The 23,352-nt window shown below is 32.2% G+C and overlaps 2 protein-coding genes across 2 annotated transcripts; one reads left to right on the top strand and one right to left on the bottom strand.

Moving 5' to 3' along the window:
- The first annotated feature begins 480 nt into the window (after nucleotides 1-480).
- LOC133190455 (inhibitor of nuclear factor kappa-B kinase subunit alpha-like) lies at nucleotides 481-17,936 on the top strand. Its single transcript, XM_061326103.1, has 20 exons — nucleotides 481-626; nucleotides 2,297-2,398; nucleotides 2,497-2,712; nucleotides 5,049-5,207; nucleotides 5,661-5,750; nucleotides 5,885-6,009; nucleotides 7,897-8,004; nucleotides 8,308-8,437; nucleotides 9,085-9,276; nucleotides 9,369-9,503; nucleotides 9,765-9,856; nucleotides 10,100-10,201; nucleotides 10,294-10,346; nucleotides 10,529-10,593; nucleotides 10,759-10,880; nucleotides 11,797-11,846; nucleotides 12,036-12,138; nucleotides 13,148-13,292; nucleotides 13,701-13,825; nucleotides 14,779-17,936. Exons 2-20 carry the CDS (start codon nucleotides 2,303-2,305, stop codon nucleotides 14,876-14,878), a joined length of 2,208 nt encoding a protein of 735 aa, XP_061182087.1. The 5' UTR covers nucleotides 481-626; nucleotides 2,297-2,302; the 3' UTR covers nucleotides 14,879-17,936.
- A 517-nt stretch (nucleotides 17,937-18,453) lies between these two features.
- Nucleotides 18,454-23,344, bottom strand: LOC133190454 (intraflagellar transport protein 27 homolog). The gene is made up of 7 exons (XM_061326101.1): nucleotides 23,231-23,344; nucleotides 21,251-21,330; nucleotides 20,872-20,931; nucleotides 20,249-20,308; nucleotides 19,806-19,923; nucleotides 19,406-19,515; nucleotides 18,454-18,597 (listed from the first exon to the last, which is right to left on the bottom strand). Exons 1-7 carry the CDS (start codon nucleotides 23,265-23,267, stop codon nucleotides 18,499-18,501), a joined length of 564 nt encoding a protein of 187 aa, XP_061182085.1. The 5' UTR covers nucleotides 23,268-23,344; the 3' UTR covers nucleotides 18,454-18,498.
- Nucleotides 23,345-23,352: the final 8 nt, after the last annotated feature.

Below are 23,352 nucleotides of genomic sequence, written 5' to 3'. Positions count from 1 at the left end.
AGAAACTAGAAAGGTTGGTCACATGCATAATTTTATAAAAGTATATTGGCATAATTTACAACATTTGATTATATTTTGATGCGAGGAAAAATTTAAGCAGAGAGTTTCTTGATCTAGAAATCAGATGACTTTCTTCTTTAGGCCTAATCAGGGATGTACCCATGTACATGTCCCTGATATAACATAAATCCTCACTTGTTTAAAATGTTAAAGTTTGCGCACTTTATATGAATGAAATAAAAAGGATAAATCTATACTCTAGTTCTAAGTATTAATATAAATCTAAAGTAGAAATCATATAAATTTTCATTTTTTTTAATTTTATTATTTATTTTAATGAAAACAGATAGTTCAAGCTTTCTTTTCTATGTTTGACATTAATTAGCATGACCTGAATTTTCACCGGATGTTGCCAGAGTATTCCCGAAGTGACATAGTTTGCGAAGTTACACTACGAACTGATGAAGTGTTATGCATTCCAAGAAACAGTACTACGAAGAAACCATGAATGAATGATTGCATGTAATAGGAAAAGTTGAATGGTTTCAAAAGTTTTCAGGGGCTGTCACTCACAGATTTTGGATGGTATCTTCGTATGACATGAGTCATCATTGACCTAGTTTTTGGTAAACATTTTCACGTCCCTCACTGCCTTTCTCAAATTCTGTATTTTTCTTGGCATTAGCTGAATCTAAGGTGTCATTTATAGTTGATCTTGCTATATGGTACTAGGGATTTGTCTTATCTGAATATTTTTGGCACTTTGCACTGTGCACATGTGGCGTCATTTTTTTTATTATAGAAATATTAATTCCATTGGTTTTATACTGTATCTGTGCAATTGCAACTTGTTGGGTCTTTCTGGTGAGCTAAAATAAAAAAGAATTTGAATATGTTGAATGTGAATGTCCATGGATAACCCCCTTTACATTGATTACTGATTTACAAAGAAGTATTGTCTGATTGGAAATGAAAGAGGCTCATCAACTGATGATCAAGATTATCTGAAATTTATTGTAGGGATAAATAAATTTTAAATTTTGCACTAACTGGCTCAAACTTTGACAGGCTAGGGACTGGAGAAGATGGCACAACCATTTCATATAAAATTCTGGACTTTAAAACTATTGGACTGTTGGACCTACTTTTTGAATTTTATCATTATTCATTAATCTTATTAGCCTGGACACCAGGGACCTATATACTTACATTAGTATATACGTCCCTGTGAACACTAAACGAAAACAACTGACATTGCAATGACATGCCTATATACTTACTCATCATCATTGGTTAGGCAGATAAATTGACAAATGTTTGGTAGTCCTCAGTCATCAGGGATTTATCAATACTTTCTCAGGGGCCGAAATTCGGCCCCATTCCCAATTGAAAATGAGTTCAGTTTTTCCCAATTTGGCAGTATTTTTTCACAATTGGTGAACAATGCTTTTATTTTTAATTATCTTGGAAAAACACAAAAGTAAAATTGTCAGATTGTCTGTAATTTTCATCTATTAAACTCATTTAGGAATGTTACAGTCATAACGCATGTTTAAAAACACTAAAAACATCGCCAACTTTTAATCCGAATTTCCTCAGTTTTTCTGGAAATGCTGATATTGTGTAATTATATAAGATTTATTTTAGTTATTTTCACCTACTCAATTGATCTACGAGTGAATGGTAAGGACTAAAGGTATTATTTCAGATAGAAAAATATATTTTCAATGCATTAATTAATATTAAAAGATGACTTAAAGAAAATGTGTACTTAGTATAATCTTTTGCAGGAGGTTTATAATCTCCAGAAACAGATTCTATAATGACCTAAATTGGAATCTCATAGACACATATACTACCCAAGTTGTTTAAATACTTTATACTCATTAAAGTCAATTTTACTTTTATTAGTGTATTATTCATAATTGAACTTGTACGCTGAAGTTGGATCATATTTAATTGTCTGTTTAATTGCCCAAATTAGAGTTCATGTTATTAATTACACCTGAATACATGTTTTAAGCAACATTTTTAATTTTTCCCAATTTCATCAAATAGCCGATAATTTTTTCCCAATTCCCCAAAATGGCGTTTCCCAAAATAGGCTGATAAATCTCTGGTCATGGTCATATTAATTGCCCCGAGGTCAGTTCATTGAATGTCACACCTTTCTAAACCAAATAATCCTTCATCAATCGATAGTTTTAATCCTTGTCAATAACGTGCACAGAATGACCTGAATGTTCACATTGAAAAATTCTTCAATAATTGTGTATAAACATGAATTTCACTTCAGGTGAAAATGGCTAGCAGTCAGCCATTGAAGAAAGGAGAATGGGTGGAGGAGAAGGTACTGGGCTCAGGTGGCTTTGGTCAAGTTGTTCTGTGGAAACATGAGGTTAGCCATTCCCGCAAAAATTATATTACTGTAAGTTTGTGAAGTAGAATTTATTAATCATGATATGTATATTATAAATCAATGTGAACATTTGATAGAGTAATGCAGAGTACATAGCCCTGAAGAAATGTCGGATACAGAGTGAAATGAGCCGGAAACACAAGGACCGCTGGACCCTTGAGGTGGACATCATGAGGCGACTGAACCACCCGAATGTCATAGCAGGCAAAGAGGTTCCATCTGAATTAAATGTCAGTGTGGGGGAGCTACCACTTCTAGCCATGGAATACTGCTCAGGGGGAGATTTGAGGAAGGTATCGATAGATTTACTTTATTAAGTTACTTGAATTTCTTTGAAATTTAAAATAAGGTCATTGGTATTAAGTTTCACTATGTTGAATTAAATTTTTCACTGGCTATTAGCATTGATACCACTTGTCTAATTCATTGTTTTTATGCCCCCGGATCGAAAGATCCAGGGGGTATATTGTTTTTGTCCTTTCTGTCTGTTTGTCTGTTTATCTGTTTGTCTGTTTGTCTGTCTGTCTGTTGTCAACTTTAACCTTGCCCAGAACTTTTGATTGGTTGGAGCTATGACTTTCATATTTCACATGTGTATTCCTTGTGACAAGACCTTTCTTTGGGTACCATCATATTTGACCTTTTGACCTTGACCTTGGAGTTTGACCCACTTTTGCAAAATTTTATGAGACTTTAACCTTGGCCATAACTTCTGAACAGTTGGTGCTTGGGGTTTCAAACTTCACATGTGTATTCTATGTTACAAGGCCTTCCTTTGGATACCAACAACTTTTACCTTTTGACCTTGGAGTTTGACCTACTTTTGAAAAACTTTAACCTTGGCCATAACTTTTGAACAAGTGGTGCTTGGGGTTTCAAACTTCACATGTGTATTCTTTGTTACAAGGCCTTCCTTTGGATACCAACAACTTTTACCTTTTGACCTTGACCTAGGAGTTTGACCTACTTTTGAAAAACTTTAACCTTGGCCATAACTTTTGAACAGTTGGTGCTTGGGGTTTCAAACTTCACATGTGTATTCCTTGTGACAAGACCTTCCTCTGGATATCAACCTCTTTGACCCTTTGACCTTGACCTAGGAGTTTGACCTACTTTTGAAAAACTTTAACCTTGGCCATAACTTTTGAATGTTTGATGCTAGGGCTTTCATACTTCACATATGTAATCCTTGTGACAAGACCTTCCTTTGGATACCAACCACTTTGACCCTTTGACCTTGACCTAGTAGTTGTTGATGCTAGGGCTTTCATACTTCACATATGTAATCCTTGTGACATCACCTTCCTTTGAATACCAACCACTTTGACCCTTTCAGGGGTCTAGAATTACGCTTTCCCGTTGCCCGGGGCAAGTGAAATGTCATCTCGGGAAAGATAGTTTTCAGGATAAACTTACTCAATGGGAAAGTAATAAATTTCAGTTGAGCCAGTAAAACTTTTCGAGTTTATGAAAAGAATTCAAAAACAATAAACATTCAATTACATTGTATTAGAATCTGCACAAGTCTGCTACATTTCGTTTATTTAATCAGTAATCTCCAATATCATAGGAAGTCCACATACTTGTATAATATCGGAACCAATCCGGAAAGATCTCAAAATTACGGAATGGCTTTAAAAACAGAAACGATGTTTTGGAAACAATGTTTTGTCAATATGTGATTAAATCAATAAATATTTTAACAAAATAATAAACAAGTACATAATAACTGCTTTTAAGTGGCATATACATTAAAACCTCACAATAAAAAAATAACAAAATAGATTTGTTTATATTTTTCTAAATTTTAGTTTTCGAGTTCTGTTTTGGGTTACTTAATGATACGTTTTCAAATAAACAGATCAGCAAAATTCAATGATTTTCTGATATGTTTTCCAAAAAAAAAAAAATAATAAATAAAAAAAATAAATCAGTAAAACTAGATGATTTTCTCTATCTTTTTGGGGGCAAGTGAATTTTGAAGCTGGGCAAGTGGATTCCCAGTCATTACTTGCCCGTGGGCAAGTGAATTTCAAAAAAAATTCTAGACCCCTGCCTTTGACCTTGACATAGGAATTTGACCTACTTTTGAAAAACTTTAACCTTGGCCATAATTTTTGAATGGTTGGTGCTAGGGCTTTCATTCTTCACATATGTAATTCTTGTGACAAGACCTCTCTTTGGATACCAACCACTTTGACCCTTTGACCTTGACGTAGGAGTTTGACCTACTTTTGAAAAACTTTAACCTTGGCCATAACTTTTGAATGGTTGGTGCTAGGGCTTTCAAATTTAACATTTTTTATCTTTTGGCCTGGATTTTGACTTGCATTTGAGAAACTTTAACCTTCGCCATAAGCTGCCATACGGGGGCATCAGTGTTTCACAAACACATCTTGTTCTATAAATATTCTACCTTTAACGGAACTGTAGACATCCATTCTCAGAGAAAACATGGCAAGGTAAAAGGTAAAGGATAACAGAACTGTGGAAATTTCCGTTTCATATGTCTTAGAAAACAGAAAATTCTGTTGAATATTATCATTCATTTGTATGATAACCAGTACAAACTGTCTCTAATTATTTGAAGTAGTTTTAACTTTGACCATTGAGTCTCATTTGTTTGTAGGTTTTGAACAAGCCAGTAAACGGTGTAGGTCTGAAGCAGTATGACATCCGATGTCTTGTCAAAGACGTGGCATCAGCAGTGGAATACCTGCACAGCAAAAGAATTATACACAGAGATTTAAAGCCTGAGAATATCGTATTACACCCCACAGAAGAAAGGGTAGGACTTTGTTACTCTTGACTGTTGTTTCCATACTTTTCTGTGTTGGAAAAATATGAATACAGTCAATTCTTGTTATCTCGCATTTCATGGGATCAAGAAAACAAACTTCAAGATGTCCTTAGTTCAACATATTGAGGTTAAAATACATAAAGAAAAAGTGATTGAGACTTCCAACTCACTTGGACTTTGCATGGTAGTCGAGTATCGATGTTTGAAATATTGAAGTTCAACTTTATCGCTTATATCTTTGAAATTGATTTGATGTTAACCATCTTCCTAAGAAAATTTGTTAAAATGAAATGTTAATTTTGTTAAAATATTTGTTTAGATTTTAGTACATGATAAACTCTGTCTTTTGATGAAATTGATTATGTATACACCTGACATTTGAAAAGAAATATTGAAAATGACTTTAGTAAAAAGCGTAGACTTATGTATGTGCCATTTCAGATTGTATATAAAGTCATAGACTTAGGTTATGCCAAAGAATTGGACCAAAACAGTATGTGCACATCATTTGTTGGAACTATGCAGTATCTTGTAAGTAAACAAAAATGTAAAATTGTCTGAATGAGAATTAACAGTGTTTCAAATTTACTCAGATTTAACTAGCACCTTGCACAGTGCACATGTAAGCAATGGTCTGCAAATAACAAAGTATTCCCCTTTACCAGGCCCCTGAGCTATTTGCCAGTCAGAAGTACACATGCACTGTGGACTACTGGTCGTTGGGTACACTGGTGTTTGAGTGTATTACGGGATTCCGACCATTCTTGCCTCAAGCTCCACCTGTCACATGGTATGTTCTACCCATCTGTTGTAAGTCTGTCCTGTCACACACTTGGTTAGTTCCTCTTGTCACATAAAATGAGCTTCACCATTAATATGGTTATGCTTAGTCATACCTCTCAAATGGTAAATTGTGCTCTTCACATATCAAGCCCTACCTCTCAGTTGATAAATTCCATTTGTTGCAAACTAAATTCAAACTGTCAAATGGCTAGTTTCATCTGCCAAATTGTTAGTCAAGCTTGTCACATTTGGCAGTCCAACAAGATACTGGATCTGGAAAAATTACATGAAATTGGTACCACAGTCCTGCTGATCTGACAGATCAATCTGTGTTCTTTAAATCTGGCAAATATGAGGCTGATAGGTTAAGGCATAGTGGTACTTTATACACATCCCATTGATCACCATCATTAAAAAGTCGATCATGGTAATCTTTTGAATTTATTCCACATCATTACTATTAGTGATGTACAAATGCAAGCATACACAGACTCATGGACTGTGGCCTCTTTCAACTTTGTTTCAGGAAGAACTGTACTCGAGGAGTTAATATTCGCTATATCCACATAATTAAAAAATCTGCTAATTCAAAATACAGTGGTCATTTTTTTTTTAAATTGATAATGATAAATTAAAAAATTATGATATTTTTTTCCGTAAATAGATTTGTAAAGTCTATCTGTGTTTCCCAAACAATAAAAAAACTATTGTTATAGTGAAGTTATAGACCATCTCCGTAATTATGAAGTGTACTGATCAATCACTGTGATGTGACTTTGGCAGTTTTTGGAGCTTAATTGATAAATAAAACTCTACAAATAACGTTTAATTCTGCCTAGCCAGTAGAGGTGTGATATACAGTATACAGTCAAACCTCGTTATCTCGAACTCGATGGGACTGAGAAAAAACTTCAAAATATCGAGGTTAAAATACTTGAAGTATAAGTGATTGGGACTTCCAAATCACTGTAGCATATCCATGGTATTTGAGATATCAGTATTTGAGATACCGTAGTTCAACTGTAATTACATGTACCTAAAATCATGCATCGTTTAATTTCATCTGTGCGTAACAGTCAGTCATTTTCTTTAATTGAGACACTTACAAAGTAAAGATTTGATGTATACTGTAGTAAGTACTACTGTTTATCTCACTCAGAACATATCTATACACTAACATGTGTCAAAGGATGTTTTGAAAAGCGTCACATGATTTCAATACGCTAGGGTGAACATGTGACTAAAATATTTGGAATAAATAACTTGAGTACAGCCTTATAAATATTTCAAACATACTTACTAAAAAGAGGAAAACAAACAAGTGAAAGAAAGAAAATCCAGACAAATATATCTGAACACAATGTTTTAACTTTAAATTGGGATTGGCATTTTGTCATATTCAGTGCAATTCAGAATCGGACACAATATGTACTGTCTATTATTTTATGGGAACAAAATACTAGTGTGACACTAAAAAGGTTTTTGTATAGTTTTATCTTTCCACAAATTCAGACTACTTCACTTTGATGCAAATTGAGAAAATCTCAATCTTTTCCAATAGAGTTTTTAACCTGCTGTATAGTTCATGTAATTCTGTATCAAGTTCATAATTAACACAGTATGTCATAGAAGCCCTTCCTCCTTTTATGTCAATTTATGCTTAATGTAATATATTATTATTATTCTGAAAGAGGGTTAAAAAAAAGAAGAATTGCCAATGGTTTTGTGATTTTCATCTATCATACATGTGTGGTTTCTGTATCCTTGCCAGTTTGTTGGATAAATCATAAAGCATGGAAAATTTTGTGTATACTGACAAAAGAAATTTATTGTAGGCCTTACATATACAATAATGTGTATTAAATGTGGTACTAGTTTAATATTTATTTTCTAGGCATGAAGAGGTGCGCCAGAAATCACCGGATGACATCACTGTATATTATAACTCAGATGGAGAAGTGAAATCCTCTAAGAAAATTGTTACCCCAACACATCTGTGCAGGTACATTCTATATTTAATTTCTACACAGTTTTGTCATTAATGCTGTATTGTTAAAATGCATCTATTTTTCTAAATAAAAAATTAGCACAATTTTAATTGAGAGAATATTCGACACAATCATGAAAAAATGATTACCATGTTTTTAGATTCATAGTAATGAACTTACCGGTAGGTACATGTATATATGTGATGTTGATCATACATTGGCACACTATTGACTGCAAACTATGATGGTTACAAGTTAACATTTAGAAAACTGTGCCATATGAACTTCTGTCATTAATAGCAAATATTTTTTTTTAGGAGTATGCAAGCATACTTTGAACAGTGGTTGAGTCTCATGCTGAGATGGGATGCTAAATCTCGTGGAGGGGGACTCGTTGAAGGAAGACCACAGTGTTTTAAAGTCTTGAACACAGTGCTGAATGTCAAGGTAATCTAGAGGCATATTTATGGAATTGAATTAGGGATTAGCAGTACAGAAATGCAAGTATATTTGTTTTCATTAGGGTTGTCAAATCGATCAAATTTTAGTAATATGGGTTAATTGTCTGCCTTTCCAATCAAGTATTCATTCATTATTCAAGAAAAAATACCAAATTTTAACCCATCTATCTTCATGATCATATAGGGTTCTTTATGGTTTCATGTACATGTAATTTCAGAATCTAAATGCTGACATTGAGTAAGTCACATTGTGAAAAGAAGAAGATAAATTTGAAATATTTTTGATAAATATAGATACACATAATTATAATAAACATTATATATTATTAAGGAATATATTGCTTGAGTGAGTCTATATGGTCCTGACTTTGTTATGAATTCTAGTCTTAAACTTGATTTTTCAATCCTTTTTGATGTTTTTGGATCGAGTTCCGTTATAGTCATATTTTTCTATAGATAAATTCTGTCTTTGAATTAAAACTTCTTTTTTTAATTTCCATTTGATGAGTGATAGTGAGTTTGATCAATAAAGATAAAATCCTGAAAATAAACCAAGAAAAGAAAAAAGGACAAATGCAAGGACTGTATATGCAGATCGATATATAAATTAGTCTCTTTAATTTGATATTGTAGATTGTCCATATCTTATTTGTGCCAAATAACCAACTCCTTTCCTATCCACTGGTGGAAAACTTCTCTATGCAAGCTCTACAGCAACAAATTGAAGATGAAACAGGGGTCAAAGTTCAGGATCAAGACATTCTATTGGCTGGTGGAGCATCACCTGACCCAAACCTTGGTGCTCATCAGTGCTGGACAGCCCCTGTATGTTCTTTGATTTTCTTTTATTTTTCATGTGAATGATGTTGAAATACAAGTAGATTTTTAATGAAGAAATAATTTTTGCTATAAAACAGGCAGAGGAAGACTGGGTGGTGTTTCTGTTTATCAAGGGAGAGAATCAGGGAGGTGAAGGCAGTAGAAGAAATAAACCTCTGCCTACTAATGTACAGGGAATTTTTAAGGAGCACACAACAGTACTTCCATATCAGGTGTATATTCTAGGTGGTATTTTAACAATATTTAATGAAAATTTCATTGTTTGCCTCATATACTTTACTTAAAAAATTACTGATAGTAGATCATTTAAATGAATTAATTTACACATGCATGTGGTGTGTGTCAAACTTCAGTGTAATGGTTGTTACCAGTGGATGTACGCTATTTTTGTTCAAGAAAAATTCAATCTTGTTACTTTTATTTGTATCAAAATACTTATACTTTTATCAAAATATCCCCCTATAATTGTACAGGAGCAAAAGAGAGCATGGGCAGAATGTGTATATTTTTGTGGTCAACAGGTGTTGGATTTCAGAAGACTGAACCAAGGTCAAAGGGCAGCTATGTAAGTATCACCAAATGTGGTTAAAGGGAAATAACTCAAAGTTGAAATAAAGCAGAATGTTATGATATAAAGAGGCAAAAAAGGGAGACCCTAAGAGAGGACAGATTAGCATTAAAGATATCTATAAAAGTCATGAAACCACAAATTGGAATGCTTAGGGTAATGACCCAATCATTTATTGCTTTGTTTATTTAAAGAATAAAGACTTCACTTATTTTGTGTTGCTTTTTTCTGTGTATTTAGGTTCAGCTTACTGAGAACAAATAACAGTTTTTCAAAACTGGAGAAGAACATGGTCAGTAGTTATGAACAACTAATGTCCAAAATTGACTACTTCAAGGAGTGGTGAGTGTACTTCCAAAGGTATTTTTTCATGCTTGAAAGTTCTTCAAAAGTCATTGATTATTTAAATGGTTCTTGAAATTGTTTCTTTTCAGTTTGCAGCATGACTTAGATTTGTATGACATTCAGAGTGGGGAACAAGGAATTAGTAAGTTTTGTTCACATTAAAATGAATTTGATGAATAGAAAACACCCTCTCTTTCTCGTTACTTTGAAGACATATAATGATAATTTTAAAATCGAGGATTTACCCATTAAAACCACTGGTAAGTCAAAATGTTTGGATAGATGTGCAAAACACTTAGATTTATTGAGTGTTTCTCTTTACAGTGGCAGAAAAAGTTGTTGCCAAATGGAAGAAAACTGGGGAGGAGATTGAAATGTACAGAGACCTGGTAATAATGCCACCCCTAACTTTTATACTCTTTTTCGTTTGTTTATTTGTTTGTTTTTTGGTGTGCTTTTGTTTTCTTTCTCTTTTCTTTTTGTTTACAGGTTTTTTTTTTTTTCTAGCTTGTTTAATCTTAATTTGTGAATAATGTACTGACCAATTCTTTCAGAAACACAATGTTGACAAACTACACCAGCAGTCTCTAGCATTGCAGACCAAGATCTTGGAATTACAGAAAAGTCCATTTGCCCGAACCAAACAACATGAAGTGTTGGAAAGTCTTGAAACTTTGTAAGTTAATAAATTGTAATATAGGCTATAAAAAAACGAAACACAATGAAGTTTCTTAATTTTTATTATTCAAAGTTCAATTGTTTGAAAGTCACTATATTGACTAAGTACTTGGTTATTTGTACCATATTTTGTCGACTCTTTACATAAAAATTTATTTTACTTGATTTGAAATTACTAAGATTGCATCATCAGTCATTATCACTTGTACATGTACTGGAGCAGGACTGTAGACCATTGAACTAAAAATGAAGTGTTTGATGAGGCATACTTCAGCACTCTTCTTGGTCAGATCTTTAACTAAATGTAGTATATATAAAACAAAATTGTTATTTAATAAACTTGGACATTTAATCATTTGTGTATCCAAAGCAAATTTTGATAAAGTAAAAACACATTTTAAAGACATCGTCAGATACCCATGATGTTCAAAAAATTTGTGCTTTTAAAGAGCAAAGAGTCAAGTTTAGTTACACACAGTAAGATATTTTGGATGGAGGGAATCAGTCTTTGATATACTGTAAACATGGATATTTTTATAGGGTAAAACTTTGCGATTTCCATGGAATAAAGCATTCGCATGGGGCTTATTTTTCAGAAGTTCAGGAATTTACAAAATATGTTGCTTTGTTGTTTAGTATGGTACCTTATATGAAACCGTTGGGGTGTCCATAAATTTTGCGATACTTTACTAATCACAGAATTCACAAAAATTTCCCCTCTGCAAACATTTCCACATGTTACTTTGACTTTTTTGCTTTTATGATACCTTTAGAGTGTTAGTGATACAGATTATCATGATCAGTTTGCAGAAGCATGTTTTATAATATTCTAATTCTTACTTAATGTTTATCTTGTTTAATATCACTTTGACAAATATTTAATATCATGTTAATCACTTTGATAAATATTATAGATCTAAGAAATCCAGTGACTTATACCAAGAGTTAAGACAAGCTGGCAAAGGTTGGTTACAAAAATTATAAAAAACTATAATCACACACATGAAGAGACATATGTCATATCATTTTGACTGCAAGAAAAAAAATTGTTTTCATTTTGATAAAAATATAAACAATACATGACAGCAATTGAATCAGAAATATAAAAAGACTTCATTCTGTGAAATAAACTTTCATTTACACATACATGTAGGTGGACGTGAGCAGTTCAAGGACCACAAGCCTATGGTGCAGCTAGTGCTGAAATGTATCCTCAATCGTGATCAGAGTTTACAGGACCTCTATACACATCTAGGGTAACTATGAGATGCATTATTTCAATGAAGTTTAAATGTCAAGTGGGCATTTTTGTACCCATTAGACACTGAGATCCAATTCCGTTGGTCACTTCTCTTAGGTTGATTTGACTTGTTTTGTGTCCACAACCTGTCCATTATTTTACTAACATTACACTCAAGGTGTTGTAGATACGTACACATTCAAAAAATAGAAAATACCACTCTTTTTTCATATGCTGAAATTTTTTACCCATGTGATTTTTGTAAGGCATTGAGTGTTTGGAACATGGTCAGGGAATATATCCTGAACCTAAACCAAGAACATTTAGACAAATCAAGGTCAGGGGATTCCAAATCAATTCCTTGTTTTTAAAGCAGAAAGTCTTAAATGCAGGAATAGTAAAGCTTATATTTGCGTAGAATTGCTTTTGATCAGAGAATGTGCACTGACCCTGAATGATGGTTACTATGGAATCATTTTAATGGGGGGGGGGGGGGGGGGCAGTATCAATGGGTAACTAAAATTTTACTTGTTTGTGGAAACATAATTTCATGAGTAACTTGTATATATACATGTCAGAAGATTTATTGAACTTGTACAATGACAAGGTTATAGTTTGTGGGGATATAAATTCTTGCATAAGGATGACCCACTAAAATATCCATGAATGTCCCCCACGAACAATGATCAGATTCCACAGTATTTGGACTAGGTCACAATTTAAGGTTCTGAAGTGTAAAGTTTTTGTTGGCTGTCATAACAACATTTATATTAAACAGAGATTGTATAAGCTTATTAATAAACTTGACACAAAGATTGTACAAAATGTATTTCTATAAATGTAAAACCAGTTATACTCAAATACATGTATGATGAATTTAAGGCTGCCTCAATCTTTTATACAGATTTTGAAATCTGCTTGATTTTTGTGCTCCCCATGTTGGGTATGAAGTCCCATTAGGACAGCTCCAGGTCTGCTCTGTATTGCTATATGATTATTTTAAAGTTTTGTTTTTTTATTTACAGAAAAATATGTGCCTGTAAATATGAACTGTTCCAGTTATTACCCAGCATTCAGCAGTGCTGTAAACAGATCACAGATGCCACAGACAAACTGTTACAATCACAGAAACAGAGACAGTCTGATATCTGGAGTCTTGTCAGATTAGCGGTATGTTTAATTATTTATTTCTCCTACTGAGATTTACTGTGGATGAAAAAATGCTTTGTTTTATCTTATTTTCAGTCAAGTGCATTAAAAAAGAAAACAATCACTTAGTTTTATTAAACCTTGCAGATACAAAAATGTAGCTGTTTTATATGTAAAAGCAGTGTTGCCTCACTTATGAGAACAAATATCACTATTTTTGGACAACTCTTTTCCAGAATACTGTGATTATATACTATGAAGAGTATATGTGTTCGATGATAGTACCAATGATATAAGCAAATGAATTCCTTCTTGTATTTTCTCTGGAAACCAAGTCAAGAGTGTTTTAAAAGATTCTTATAGTTTTCTGTCTTCACATTTAAATTTATTCATGAAACATAAATGTACCGGTAATATTACTTCTGACAGACTGAGAATGGATTGAACCACCAAGACAAGAGCAGTGGCCATGCCAGCATGTTGATTTCTATGTATGGAGGGGCATCTCTTGACTCCATGAAGGCTCGTGATGAAAATAGAGAAACTGTACAAATGTAAGCATTTACTCAGTATTAAGGTATAATATATGGCCAAACTGTCAGAAAAATGTGAGTGTTTGAAATAACAGTGTTCAAATTAAATTATGTAATAAGGTTGACTCTCTTCGACATATATGTTTCCTTGGTATTCAACATCTCAATATGAACTATACAAAGTATCTCATGAACTATCGCTGATGAGCTTGAATACAGATTTTCCTTTTAACATCATGCTAATATATTTTAAAGGAGCCTGGACACAGTTGCATTGCTGTTTTGTTTACAATTTTAAATATCTATTTTTATGAAAAAATAAATTTAGTTTAATGAATTGAACTTACATGAAAATTCTTAAAATTCAGTCACAAAAACATTCTTCATAGCAAAAAATTCAATGACAATGACATATTTTATAATATTTAGGGATGTCAACGAATAGTTGACTCTTCGACAATCAGTCGAATGGACCGACAATCGAATAATAAAATGACATTCAAATAGATAAATGCGATAGAAGAGTGAAAACAAGATGGAATTCTTGTCTCAAGATTGAGAAACCATCTTTCTTCAGACACAGTCGATAAAATAAATAAATCCCCCCCCCCCCAAAAAAAATGTTGACTTTCAATGTACGTGTATAAAGTACTGGTACCGTTATTATGTAAATGCTTCAATACCGCGAGAATTATTTGTCAATTACTAATCTGTATTCTTTTTGTAAAAAATCATGCAGCACTTTTTCTGGACTCAGCGTTAAAGCCTCTATCAATATAGTCAAACCTTATTATCTTGAACTCCACTGGACCAAAATTAAATTTCAAGATATCCAAGGATTCAAGATAACATGTAAAAAAAAATATTAAGAAAACATGGCTAGGACTGTTAATCACTTTGAAATATCCCTGGTATTTGAAATATCAGTGTTCGAGATAAGTGAAGTTCAACGGTATTGATATAAATTCTTGCAGGTGTGATGATATGATAAAGAGTTTAATGGATGAACATGAGGAGCACTTCTCTATGATGGACTGGAGTTTTCTGCCACGGATGAAACCCAAAGAACCATGACACATTAAAAAATCTGTCAGACTTACTTCTGTGGTCTTGGAGAAGAAATAATTGCAACCCAATGAAAGCCCTTATTTCAAGTCTCAAAATCAAGAGAAGATTTTTTATTACCAATATTTTAGAATGGATCTCTTTAGTAGCATTTGATAACAAAAGAAAAGGAAAAACTTACCCAAGGAAAAAAAGAACAAGATCTGATATATTTTAGGTCAAATGGTTCGTTTAATTAAGATTTTTTGTCTGTTGTGTAAAGTATATATTTTCATCACATTTCAACTTGCAACTTCCAAGATTTATTCACTTGAAAGGGAAGGACATTTAGTTTAGTGACTTGAAAGAAGAAAAGAAATATAGCATGGTCAGTTTACTTAAATCATTCCTAGAAGAAGTGAACTGTGACAGTTCAGACTTCAGGCTTTAATACTCATATTAGATCCTCATATCCATGTGAAATGTATAGTGCACATATAACTATCAAAAATAATATGCATTGAATCTAGGTCACATTCCTCTATATGTAAGTGAATTTAATTCAGTAGTAGATACATGTAGATAGCAAAGTATTTAGATGTATTAAAGATCAAAGATTGTTATTTTATCAGTGTTTGCTAAAACATGCAAATGTATTTGTCTTCCCATTGCCAGTAGACTTCTATGAAGATTATTTTTTGTATGCTTATGAGAAAAAGTATGATACTAGAACTCTAAATGCAACAAAAATATTGAACATGTAGTTTAATTTTCCTGTTTCTCAATATCAGTGGAGAAACAGCCTTTGAAAATGAGTGTAATTAAGTTTTCCATTGATTGATGGGACTCTCAGAAACTTTTCAATTCCCTTCATTCCTATCTTGAAATTGTTTATAGAATTTGTATTCATTTGTTTACTGGCATTGCTTATTCACTTGTTTTAGAAGATTTTTGTGAAGTCTTTTTTTTTTTTTTTTTAAATTTTATTACATACATATATTATTAGAAATAATATGAACTCAACAAAAAGAATGACTTCGTACTGCTTGCAACTCTGTAACATTAATTAGCAAGTTTCCATAAAGATGGAAAAAATCATTAATTTTGTCATCGTGTGACTAAGGGAACCACTACTAGGGAAAAAGGAATTTCAAACTGTAAATAGTGAAAGAAAATGGTTACTTATATTAAAGTTAAAATGGCAAAATTTTCAAAAGCTGTGAAAGTAAAAAGAGTACAAGTAAATGCTACAAGAAGTATTATTACATATATTTAAATCATTTGCAACATATTGCATGATGTTTTAGAGTATTTTATGATGCAAGGCAGCTTAGGTTTTTTTTTTCTCTGTGTTCTTTCTATGCTTCAGTGACTGATTAATGGGGAAATCTCTGGGTACTCATTTTTATTTATTAAGAATTTTGTCAATATTATTATGAGAAAAAGCTGTGAAAATGGCATTGTACATACATGTAGCAGTTAAAAATTTGAATTTCCAATTTTCTATTACTTTAAATTTATATACAATATGCTCTTTATAGTAATATATGGATGTAATAATTTGTATATACAAGTATACAGCTTATAATGAAGCAAGTAGATTTAAGTGCCCTGGTAAATGAGCACAATAGCATGAATGAATCAAGTTTTTGTCATCCATCTCGAGTGATCTGATTTGAACTCTCCTCCAAATGTTTGTCATTACAAAGAAGATTTTGCAGTATTAATTTGAATAGTGTTATGATAGGTGAATTCTCCTTCTCTTAGGGTCAAAAAGGAAGAAATTTTTTTTTTAGATGAACTTGTTCAGTGTTTATTATTGAAGAGTGAGAAATGTATTACTGTTAATGTGGATGTTTATGAGTGTTGAATACACATATAAGTAGTATAAACCATGGTGGGCTTATTCTGTGATAACAGGATAATGTATTGTTAATACTGAATAAATTATGTCGGAAGGCATTTATATGCAGTGGAATATTTATGCAAAAGGTTTATTATTTGGATCAATTTACCCCAATGAGTAAAATTTTCACATATACAGTAAAAAGTCTTAGAGAGAAGCCAATTTTATTTGTTTTTGATGTGCATATTTTTTCAATACTTCAATCGTAGTTGGACAAACTTTGTTGGAATCTGATTTGCTTTTTAGCTCTTCTGAGCCAAAGCTTGGGTAAGCTTTTCTGAACAAAATTTGTCTATTGTTGTGTATGGTTGTCGTCATTATTAACTTTTCACATTTTCAACTTCTTCTCTATAACCACTTGGCCAATTTCAACAAAACTTGGCACAATGCCTTCTTTGGTGAAGGGAATTCAAGTTCTATTGAAGGGCCATGCCCTCTTTCAAGGGGAGATAATTGAAAAAATGTGTAAATTTGATGACTTCATTTCAAAATCTTATTCCTAAGAAACAAGAGGCCAGAAAAGTCAAAACTTAAAATTTTTTTATATAGTGCAGATTCAAATTTTAATATAAATCATTTCCAGGGCTAAACTAAATCAAATTAAAATGCAAACATTCCCAAGTTGTGTGAATTCAATTTTTTTTCTTCTTGTTAATTGTTAACCCTGCAGGGGCTAGGATGGGGCTGAAATCAATGATCAAATTCATAAAATGCACGAACAAAGGGAACAAAAACCTTTCAAAAAAATTGAAGCATCACATGTTGTGTGGATTCAAGTTAGGTTATGACCCCTTGGGGTGGGGCAAGAATACATGGTAAAAAGATTTTCATATGAATGAAGAAGGGGAAAAAGAGTGAAGAAAAACAGCAAGACCATGTTTACTCAAGTGAGCAGTGTGACCTCTAAAGTTATTAGCACCACTAAAGCAACTTTTCATTGCTGAAATATACAGCATTACTTTTGTACAGATGTGTGTTTTCTAGTCTATATTTTTAATTATTAGTTACTTTGCAATAGGCATTTTCTAGAGTCTTAATTACATGGCAGATGTGTACATGTATATATATTACTTATGTAAATATTTATTATTGCAACATTGTTATTGAATTATAGTTAAGGTTATGCTATTTATGAAATAAATGAAAGTAATTTCAAATTTACAATAAATTCTCAAAGATTTACGTTTGCCAGTTATTATGGGGATGTACATCCATCCATCTGTTATGCTTTGGGGATACTGCAACTCCTCCTGTTTCACTGAATAAAATTTGATGAGACTCTCCCAGAATCTTAATTACACAGTGTCATTGTGCACATCTTATTTACCCTTTTGATTGGACACATATTTGGGCTTTCCCATAGCAAAAAATGGACTTTCCATTATACTTTTAGGGGAGTGGGAGATATCATGAAGTGAGCTCAATGCTCATGCACATTACCTCTCGTATTTCTGATGAGAATGAAGAGGTGTATTTTAAAGACTCTACCCGGAAATGCTTTGTGAAACTGTAAATAACTGTTATTATGTAAATACATGTATGTTCAAGATATGGGAGTAATACACGGTAAAAACAATGCACAGATGGCAATTTGTCACATTAATGACCAAAAGAGACATAAAAAATGCATAGGGTCTGAAATGAAACTCTCAATAAAAAAAAAAACAATGTTCATTTTAAACATATATTTTTCTTAAAAGCAATTAAAGGACGGAATGTGCAGAATACAGAAAATATTGGTTCATTATGACAAAGTTTTAAAAGTCTCTAGTCTGTCTTGATACAACTTGTGAAACTCATTTGCAAGGTAGTAGAAAGCTGCATCCACATTCTGTGTTTCTTTCTGAAAAAATCAAAAATCCATATCAATTAAACCGGAAGTAATGTTTGTATAAAGTTTAAAAGTTTATTACCTTGATTTTATTTAAATATATGTACTTAAATATATATGTAAAATAATTTTTTACTATTATTTGTGGACTTAATTTTTTTTGTTTTCAAAGACCTAAAATTGACTCTACTAGATTTTAAAGAAAAAGGTCATAAACATGCACAAGATATTCTTCAATGACTATGTGAACACAAATATTAAGTATTTTATGTATATATGATAAAAAGAGAATAATACATGGCAAAATCTGTATAAAACACCATATCAACCCAAGACTCCAATAACGGCCCTTGGGCTGATATGACATATGATATGGATTTCAGTATGGAATATTCTCTATATATATCAGCACTAGTATCACATATCACTTGTACTTATGCTATATTTTTGCAACAAAATAAAACTGTCATAGAATTATATACATATACAGTCAAACCTTGTTATCTCGAACTCAAAGGGAGCGAGAAAATACTTTGAGATATCCGAGGATTCGAGATATCCAGGGTAAAATACTTAAGGAAAAAACAGTTGGGACTTCAAAATAACTTTGACATATCCATGGTATTCGAGATATCCATGTTCGAGATACTGAAGTTCAACTGTATAATATGTAATCATCAAATAAAATGGGCAATAATCAAGGAAAAAATAGCTACCAATTCAGAACAGATTGAGAGTATGCATTTTTCTTCCAGAAAACTTGAAAATATCTATGAGCAAAATCAAATCTGTATATACTTCTTGTATTGTCGATACTTACAGATGAACATTCAAAGTACTTGAGCCCATTGCTCTCAGCAAATTCCATGCCTGCCTTGGGACTGATCACCCTTCTCTCATCCAGATCTATTTTATTAGCTACCAGGACCCCTGTTCAAACATTGAATGAAAAACTTGAACAGCTGACAAATATAGTGAAAGACATGCATGTGAATGTTCACTACTGTCAGTAATACACAGTATAAAGGCAATAATTGTTGTTCAACTGATAAGACTAATGTAAGAATGCAGTCAAAGGGGACAGAACTCATGTTTTTTATTATCCTGTCAAAAACTATTACATATCATTAATACATATACTTAGCATGCTAGTAGTTATTCCTTTATTTGAAATCATATGTTGAAATTTCCCAAATAAATTTGCTCTTTTTTAATATTACCTGGTATATGTACATCTAGTTTTTGAGATTTCACCCGTTCTAGCCACTTGGCACAACTAGAGAAGGAAGTTTCACTGGTCACATCATAGACCACCATGATTACTGAAGGATGTTCCCACTAGTAATGTAAAATATGTATTACACTAAATTATCACAGTAACAGTTGTTGATTGATGCCAAAATCCATACCTTGAAACAATGGATTATAAGACACAATATGATCCCTCCTCCATTTCTATTTCAGAAACTTTATATTTCTGGAGTTTGATTTGTCATAAATTTGATCAATAGCACTAATGATAACATTTTCATTTTCAGCAGATTTGACATAGAAAAGTTATGCAGAACAGGAAAACAAATTTGTTGTAAAACTTTAAACAAACATGTATACTGTATATTGTTTTCAAATTAGAAAAAAATGTATGAGAAAAAGATATACTTACAAATTTTTGCACCATTTCTGAGAAAATTTCTTTACCAGCAGAATCATACATGTATATCTCCTGAAACAGAAAAATTAAACTTACTTGTACATATGTTCACATTGTATGAGCTATTGGTAATATGCCAAGCAAAGTTGGTTTTCTTTTTTGGTTTAATAATAAGTTCTGTCAATGATTAAAAAAAAAAATAGATTCAAAAGTCTAGAGACAATATCATACAGTATGCTTAATTAAACACAATATTTATCTAAGTAAATAAAATCTGACAAAATTTTTTAATTTTCCATGAAATTGCAGGTATTTCTCTTGTCATATTTTTTGTTTATGAAAAAAACAATTATACTAAAAATGCATTTTTCATTTTAAATTTAAAAGTTTAATTTTCAGTGCAAATCCATTGTAATAGGAGAGGAGAAAAATGTGACGGACCAAACCGGGATTGAACCCGGGCCCTCTGAATCTCCAGTCAGGTGCTCTACCAACTGAGCTATCTGGCCACCGGCGATCGAACCCATCTGACCGCCACACCATCTTCGATGGAAATAATTTTCAAATAAAACAGCAGTACATTTTCAAATAAAACAGTAGTACATTTTATCGAACTAGCTGTCATTAGATCTTACCACACTGTCTTTTGAATCTGGAATGTTGACATGCTTCACGAGAAGCTCCACTCCTGTAGTCTGTAAAGATGAAAAAATCAAAATGTAAGTTATGTTTAGAGGGAATGAGATTTTCATTCATAAAAATTGCTTTAAGCAATACTCAGGCAAAATAGTATAGCTTAACTTTACTAAAGCAAAGCACCATCACATTGCCAGAAAAGATAAGTTTACAATTATTGATTTACATTCAAATTTCTGCAATAGTTTGTAGATTTTTATCAATCATCTATATCATATCTATGCAACTCTGCTTAGCAGGCAACACTAAAATGGAACATGTTCGATGTGGTTTTACTTTCTGAAAAGAATCTTGTACTGAAATAATTGAAAACCATACCATGTTGTAGTTCTTTGGAAAATGCGAGCCATCACTATGAAATGCCTGACAGAGTGAGCTTTTCCCAACTGCAGAATCACCTAAATGTAAATAAGTTACGTGTATATCAAAGTCTTCAGTAATTTATTGTGAAGGTCAGAGCATCTTTGAAGAGTTCAGAGGGCATCCGGCAAGGTCAGGATTAATTTTTGCTCTGCCCTGGGATTGACAGGACTGGTGGTTTCTTAAGGAGTACAAACATTTAAGGAGGATATATATATTTTATTCGTAGTGGCCACATATCTCAGCCAATAAAGCAATTCATAGAATGCAGGGATAGACCGTTACCAACGATCCTAGTCCAATATTATGACATTTTCCAGGCTTTTTTCACAATTTTGATATTTGATGTACCAGTAAAAAAGTCAGAATCAATACTATAATTTCGCTGCCTCCAATCAAATGTGGCATTTTTGGGTCGATTTAATGTCAAATTTAATGCCAAATTAAATGTCAAACTCATAGATTATCAGTAGCACACTGCTTCTTGTACTCACCAATATCACTTTTGCAGTTTGTGTATGATACAGACAGTCTGGTAAAAACATTACATGTATTTATCAAACAATCAAGGTTTGTTTTTATTTCTTGCATTATGGAAAGTCAGATATATCGTATCTCCAGTACACAGGCACTTTTCGTGTAATAATTTTTTAACCCATAGTATAATATTAACACAATCCAACTCCGGATTACATGGAATACCCCCCTCCCCAGAATTGCACTCATTTACACTTTCATAGAAATTGAAATGCACTGACCAACTGTTTATTACCATTGTCTTCTACAATAATTTTATCTACACAACCATATATAGCATGCTTGTCTTTATTTTCCTTTATCTCCGACTGGAAAATTCGTCTCACATGATTGTGTGGATAAATTATCATAGAAGACAATGGTAATAACCAGTTTGCCAGTGTATTTTCTCTGGAAGTGTAAATGAGTGCGATTTTGGGGAGAGGGGTACTCCATGTAATTCGGAGTTGGATACTTTGTGTTACTGGTATAACGGTCCTACTAAACAGAGTACGCTAGTACGATAGAGTACTTTAGAGTACGCTAGTAAAATTTAATAATTTAATGCAATTTAACTACTTTTTGTATGTTTTTCTACTTTAGTTTAACATAATGAATATATATTTTAAATTAGATTTGTATGTTTTCCTTATTTTAGGAGTTATTTCAAATTCTGATTTCAGGTGACGGTTTATCGTTTGATCCCGATCTAATTTAACTTGAACATGTTGAAATGTTTCATTGTTAAAAATATTTATATAGGGCAATTAATTTAATTTTTGATAAAATTTAGTTGAAGTTAGTAAGTCTGAAACAAAATATTAATCGAGATCAGAGTGTTAATAATCTTTAACAGTTTAATGCATTGAATCATGAATGTTATTTTCTTGTCAAAATAGCGCTAAAAACAAATATTTTGAAATAAATATTGCAATATTAGTTTATAATAATGTTTAATCAAGTTATATTTACATAAATAAACAATTTAATTGCATTAAACTACACATTTTTTCTAGCGTACTCTAAAGTACTCTATCGTACTCTGTTTAGTAGTACCCCTGGTATACTATGGGTTAAAAAATTTATTACTGAAACAAGTGTATGTGCTCCATATTAGTCCATATTTGCCACTATAACTTAATAAATGAAATACTGTATAACCAAAGTGCAACGTCATTTTAATGATACAGCTTCCATGTTGTGGAACACTTGTCTAAAATTATTCGGCTAAAGTTTGAAATATAGTATGGTTTGTTTCATTTTCCAAGTAAAGTAAACATTATGGTAACATATAACATAAGCCTATAGATATTTAACTTGATACTCTAACGGAAAAAAAGATGATTGGCAAAATCCTCAGGACTGATAAAATATTTTTATCATTAGTTCTCTACTTTATCCATTAAAATACAACAAACATACCCACAACCACACATTTAGCTCTCAAACAAGTCGGCATTTTTGGTCCCTCGTTCAGTCGTTGTGACAATGTTTAGGTATGTTACAAGCAGTGTCAACAAATATGTAAGAAGAGTTTTGATTGG

Source organism: Saccostrea echinata, unplaced genomic scaffold (assembly GCF_033153115.1).
Source record: "Saccostrea echinata isolate AGI-Se365-2 ecotype Australia unplaced genomic scaffold, CSIRO_AGI_Sech_v1 ptg000022l, whole genome shotgun sequence".
NCBI classification, from domain to species: domain Eukaryota; kingdom Metazoa; phylum Mollusca; class Bivalvia; order Ostreida; family Ostreidae; genus Saccostrea; species Saccostrea echinata.
Note: the sequence above shows the minus strand (reverse complement) of the source record. Positions and strands in the feature narration are given on the sequence as shown.

Bases quoted from the DNA above. Each gene is read 5' to 3' on its own strand.
- LOC133190455 (XM_061326103.1), top strand. From the start codon at position 2,303: ATGGCTAGCAGTCAGCCATTGAAGAAAGGAGAATGGGTGGAGGAGAAG. The intron at 5,208-5,660 runs GTAGGACTTTGT...GTGCCATTTCAG, and splicing joins TACACCCCACAGAAGAAAGG to ATTGTATATAAAGTCATAGA. The intron at 12,139-13,147 runs GTAACTATGAGA...TTTTATTTACAG, and splicing joins GACCTCTATACACATCTAGG to AAAAATATGTGCCTGTAAAT.
- LOC133190454 (XM_061326101.1), bottom strand. From the start codon at position 23,267: ATGCCGACTTGTTTGAGAGCTAAATGTGTGGTTGTGG. The intron at 19,924-20,248 runs GTAAGTATATCT...TTACATTACTAG, and splicing joins CAGAAATGGTGCAAAAATTT to TGGGAACATCCTTCAGTAAT. The intron at 18,598-19,405 runs GTAAGTATCGAC...TGATTTTTTCAG, and splicing joins AGTACTTTGAATGTTCATCT to AAAGAAACACAGAATGTGGA.